The sequence below is a fragment of the Tinamus guttatus genome, unplaced genomic scaffold (genome assembly GCF_059628265.1).
Source record: "Tinamus guttatus ecotype Peru unplaced genomic scaffold, ASM5962826v1 Tinamus_guttatus_pri_ptg000649l, whole genome shotgun sequence".
NCBI classification, from domain to species: Eukaryota; Metazoa; Chordata; class Aves; order Tinamiformes; family Tinamidae; genus Tinamus; species Tinamus guttatus.
The window spans coordinates 2,481,861-2,487,700 of NW_028289183.1; the positions used below are offsets into that span (position 1 = coordinate 2,481,861).

The 5,840-nt window shown below is 49.7% G+C and overlaps 1 protein-coding gene across 1 annotated transcript; it reads right to left on the bottom strand.

The window, feature by feature from the left end:
* Window positions 1-3,577: 3,577 nt before the first annotated feature.
* On the bottom strand, window positions 3,578-5,584 carry KIF2B (kinesin family member 2B). The gene has a single exon (XM_088535831.1). It carries the CDS (start codon window positions 5,582-5,584, stop codon window positions 3,578-3,580), a length of 2,007 nt encoding a protein of 668 aa, XP_088391957.1.
* Between the last annotated feature and the right edge of the window lie 256 nt (window positions 5,585-5,840).

A 5,840-nucleotide genomic window follows, 5' to 3' on the forward strand; every position in this document is an offset into this window, starting at 1 on the left:
TGTGAAGGTCTCTTGGTCCTTCCATGGACACAGAGCCACCAAATAACGTCCCACAGTCCAGAATTTCCACGACGCTGCCAGCTCAGGCCCAGATAAGGGGATTAATTTTGTCTTGCAAGCTCAATGGTAATTCATTTGGAAAAATATAGACAAGCTGTTTATCAGTCCAGTACCCCAGTGAAGGTTCCTGCCCTCCTGGCTTCCCAGGTGTGCTGGATGCACAGCTGATGGGCAGAAACATCCTCCATGGTTAATGGATAACGGGAGGATTAGCTGAGAGCAGGGCTACAGCAGCTCCTTTCCATAGGCCTCATCACCAGTGCCTGGAACAGGAGGATTTAAGGGGAGTTGTAATGCCAAACTGAAGCTTTTGAACATCCTATTTCTGGTTCCAAAGTTTGCAAGAGAAATTATTTTATTTATTTTTATTTATTTATTATTTTAAATATGGCCTTCTCCTTGGAAGTGTTTAATTTCCCCTTCCCAAGCTTTTTTACTGCAAACTAGAAGTCTAGACAACCAGTTCAAAAAAAAAAAAAAAAAAAAAAAAAAAAAAAGTGGGATTCCAATAATTCCGTAACCCCAGACAGTCCAACAGAAATGCTATTTTGTGAGACACGGGAGCTGGCAGCGCTGGCACAAACTTGGGGAGAGCTGAAAGGGGAGAATGTGTGAATCTGTTCAACTCTCCAGGTGACGCAGAGCAGCTCACAGTGTGAACTGGCCCGGCAGCTCGAGGGAGCGCACGGCCACTCCACTGCTTTAGACCGAGGGAAGTCATCTCCGAGGGCTGCTCAGGATGTCCCACACGACGTGGGACAAACAAGGAGGAAACTGAACCAGGATTTTAACAGAGATTGAATTGAGCTATGGACGCACTGTGACCGTGCCCTGACCAAGTCAGCAAGCAAACCTTGATGTGAAAAATATGTTTTACAGTCATTCTTCCCAGTTCAGCCTAAGGAAAGCAGCAGTTGGAAAATCCAAGCAACATGCATGTTATTTACTTTGCAATGGAAACTGCTGCCCAAGGAAGCCGTGGGTGTCTATATTTGGTCCTCAGGAAACTCTTTGCACAGCGAGGACTGCACTGAAGTCAAGCAGAGGTGTATAAAATATTGGGGGACAAAAAATCCCTAGGAATTGTGCCTCACATTACAACTAGCAATGAGATCTCCCCTAGAAATAACATAGGTAGGACAAGAACAGATTTAAATCTTTGTAGCATAACAGAATAGCAGTATTTATGGGTAATTATCAGACATTAAATGATTAGATTAACCAGGCTGTTTATACAATGCTTGCTTTTCTTGCTCATTCAGCTAGAATCAGTTATAAACAGAAACGCACCCCATAAATGTGTTTCAGTTGTTTAACAGGCTAACTAAATAGCTGACCTTACTATAATTAATTAGGGATCTTTATTTAATTGAGCATTCGTGGCCACCAGAGCAATGCAAGCCTAAAACCCAGCACACTTACCCGATGCTGGTTTCCCTACAAAAGGCATGCAGAGCCTGTTAAAAACCAGGATTAGTTTTCACTGAACCTGTGAACACGCAGGTTGGGCTCTACAGACACACACAGATGTCGTCACCCTCCATTTCCAAATCCAAAAATGAAGGGAAGCTCTGTGGCTACAAATTCAGAGATACCAGTTAAAAGTCACAATAAAATTCCAGGAACAAGAATGAGTTTCCTCTACAAACACAGGCTTTGAGTTTAGAAAGCAAAGGAAAACCACGTAAACAGAGATCATCAAAGAAAGAAAAAATGTCAATCAATGCTTCATATAACCAAAAAAGACAGAAAAGACTAATTTAGTTAACTCCTTTTGCATCATCCTTATACAGCAGTAGGGTGTGCTCATGAGTCACCATCTGAGCTTACATGCAGCCCGCCTCCTGAATGTGTGAGTATAAACAAAGACAGAATAAAATTCATTTTCCTATCCCCTGCAAGCCATCCCGCCCTGGTAAGACTTTGTTCCAGCTCATTAAAACCGTATTTCGAAAACTGTGCCCAACTCAATTAATTCAGAGCCCTTTTTGCCAAAATAGTTCATGCTAATGATTTATAACCAACGGGCAGCAGCAGCATGTGAACAGCAGGAGCTTAGCTCCGGAGTAAGCGCCATGAATAGCCAGGAGAGCCCATTTACTGTCCGCCTGCCATTGGAAACACTTCCTGCCCCCCAAAACTGGGAACCTGCTGGAGCATCCCAGTCAGGTACTCACATGCACCTGCACCCATGGGCATCTAGCTCCTGCTCCTCTGTCCATCCTCTCCAACACAGGAGTCCACAGGCAACGCTAAGGAAGGAAGCTCAAAGACAGCTGGGTTTTCCCTCCATCATGATAAAACTCCTTTGGATACAAAGCACTTTTATCAAAGAAACTGGTGTTTCCTTGTTTTTTATCTGTATTTGCAGGCAGATTGTATCTTAATCTGGCAAGCGGTCCCTCCATCTCATTGCATCTCTGAGCACTACTAGCTGCTGAAACTAGTAACATGGAAACAAACAGGATGCCAATACAGAAACGCTTGTAAAGTGCACTGAAGCCGAAAAGCACGGCAGATTATTACTGCTAGGAGACAACCAGCATCTAAACACCGCTTGGTGTCTAATCATTTCATCACTGAAGACCAACAGCAGGACAAAACAGGAGTGGGTGCCCTCAGCTCCTAGTTCTGCTCTGCCAGCAGCGCTGTGAAGGACTTTCCCTTGACTTCCTGCTACTCCGAATCAGCTGCTTATGACATTCGCTGGGATAAAATGGGATAAGCTCTGCTGGATGCAGCTCTGCTCCATCAGACCTCGGATACCCGCATCCGTCTGCAAGACTTCACGGCACATCCGCTCCCCATGGGCAGGCAAGAGCCAGGATCCTTAGCCCGATCCTTAGCCCGATTTTTGTGAAGGAAAGTCCTAGCATTGGAGTGACTCATGAGAACTTGATTAAGGCAGACAGACAAGGAGAGAGGAAAGGAGAGTAAACAGAGGATATAGGAAAAAGCACTGCTTATGCCATGACAAAACAACTCTCATTTCCCAAACGCATTATGCTTAAAAATGGCGCTGCTTTGCGTGAACACCTTTTAAAAATCACTCCAAATCATTTTGGTGCAGACTGGCAGAATCATGATAATAGACATATCTAAAAAGGTACATAAATAAATATGTGTGTATATATATACACACACACACATATGTGTATATACATATATATATATATATATATATAAAATGTATTATGGACATGAGAGGGAAATCTACACAGATGAGGTAAGTAACATTTTCTGTAAGGCCTTTTCCTACAGGTCCTTTTCTTACAGGTAAGCCCTTTTCTTACAGTAGCCTTGCAAAATAAGGCTCTGCTTTTCACAACAAAAATATTCGGAAGCACCACCGGAATATTCTCCTACAAGTCTGAGCCACTCTTTCAAGAAAAACCACCAGGATTGCCCCGCAGACACGCTTAAGAATTTTTTAAGCATCCAAGTTACTGGAGGTAAAGCAGTGGCACTGCAACAGCTCTCATCCTACAGCACTTCCAGAGGACGGGACCTGGTGCAGCTACAGCGCCCGGGACCTCTTTGCGCTCAGCTGGCTGCCGCCCTGTTCTTCCTTGCAAAGAACCGACCGGAAAGATCTGACTTTTTCTTGGATCTCGGTCAGGATGCCAATCTTTTGTCCCAGGACTGCTTCAAACTGTGCAGCATAAAAATCTACGTCGTAGTCTATTTCTTCTGCCACTTCTAAGAACACTCTCAACCATCGCAGAGACTCCTGATGCTCCTCTATAAGTGTCCTCTTATCCATCTCTTTCCTCTTCTTCTGCATTTTCCCTCTGGCACTGAAAGTGAATAGCTGGGGAGTGACATCCTCCTCTGCCTGTCCCCCCAGCAGCTGCGGCTCCGCTGGCCCGGGCGAGCTCTGCAAAGCCCAGGGTTTCTTCACATCTTTCGAGCGGCACAGGAACCTGGACACCTCCTGACAGGGCTGCCCAAGGGCACTTAAGCTCACGCCCAGCTCCTTGACGCGGTTGGCGTAGCGCAGGGTGTTGAGGGTGTGCTCGCAGGACCTCATCCCCGGGGAGACGGTGGCGATCATGCAGGTAGACGAATTCTCCCCGATGAAGGAGTCCCTCAGGACCTGGGTGAGTTTGCTGGCTCTGAAGGGCGTGTGGGCTTTGTTCCTGCCCAGCGCCCTGATGCACTCCTTCAGGGCCAAGAGGCTCTTATTAATATCAGCCCCCTCCAGCCGTGTCTGCCTGTCTGCGGTGCAGATGTCAGCTCCTCTCTCATTCCCAGCCAGATCGATCAGGGAAAACTTGCCGTACAAATGCCCTCGCTTCTTGAGTATGATCTGGAAGATGGCGTGGCTCCGGGAAGAGTGAGTGTTGGCAGACGTCTGGCCTGACATGCGACACTTGCTCCCAGTTTCAATCAGATTGATGACATCTTCCACGCAGGTGATCTCTTGCTCCAGGAGTCCTACCACCTGAATCTGTTGTTTACCATCTTCTAGCACCCTAAGCTGCTTCTTCCAGTTGAGCAGGTCGAACACCTTGCCCCCATAAATCTCAAAGAAGGCCCCGTAGACCCGCAGCTCTAGCTTCTGGCAGTTGGGGTCCTGCAGCCTGCGGAAGATGTCCTCAGCTACCAGGACGTAGATCCCTTTGGAGCACTCAGCATTCTTGATGGAGAAGTCTCCCCCCATGGTGTATGTCTTGCCGCTGCCTGTCTGGCCATAGGCAAAGCAGGTGGCCATGCCCCCCTGGAAGACGGTCTCCACCAGGGGCTGGGCAGTGTGCTTGTACACCAGCTCGTTGGTAGCGTGGTCATCGAAGGCAACGTCAAAGCGGAAGATCTGGTTTTTCAGGTATCGAGTGAGGTCCAACTTCTGCTTGGCTTCATGTACCATCACCACGTCCTGGCAGGGCACGGTCACTACATCGAAGTCATTGAGCTCAGCTTCATACTGGTTCAGGGGCCGCTTGCGGACACACACGGAGATGCGATGGGGCCGGCTGGGCTTGGTGGTCTGCACAGCCTCACAGTCCAGGTGGCTGCGGTACTCCTGGATCATGTCCATCACATCGGCCCTGGGATAGAGCGAAGCGGTGCTCTGCTGGGCTCGCCGCTCCCTCATCTCCAGGCGCCGGCGTTCCCGTTGTTCCTGCAGCCTCTCGACCTGCCGGACACACGGTGACGTCCACCGACGGTTACAGCACCCTGCGCCAGGTCGGCGAGCCACGTGCTCCCTGCCATCCCCAGAGGGCTTCTCCACCTTGACGGGCTGCGGCAGCATTTCCATCACCAGGCTCTGGTCCCCGCGGGCCGATGGCAGGGCCTCCACGCCGCGCGCAGGCAGGCTCCTCGGGGCCAGGTGGGGGTTGAGGGCAAAGGCGAGCTGGAGATCCACCTTCTTGCCCTTGTTGGCCCCTTTCTCGATCCACTCCACGGTGATGCTGGAGGTGTTCCCATGCAGCTCTGTCACCATTGCCTGGTGGATGCGCCCATCGCTGCGCTTGATCTCCAGGTAGGTGCCCACCTGGATGTGCCCGAACTCTCCGGCCATGCGGTCCCCGGGATGTGGCCACAGCTGCTGAGATGGAGGAGCCCTCCCAGCTGGGGGGCAGGACAGGCAGCTCGTGGGGACACGGGGCCCTGGGGGGGTTGGCACAGCCACCCACCACCCGGCCCCACCTCACAATGGCCCGGGGGGCCCCACCTAGGGGCCTTCAAGGGCGGGGGTGGCTTTAAAACAAAAAAATCTGCATTTTTGCTGAGCTGCCCCAGGTTCAAGGAGCACAGAGCTGCCATTACCTGAAAAG

Coding starts and splice junctions, on each gene's coding strand:
- KIF2B (XM_088535831.1), bottom strand. CDS start 5,584: ATGGCCGGAGAGTTCGGGCACATCCAGGTGGGCACCTACCTGGAGATC.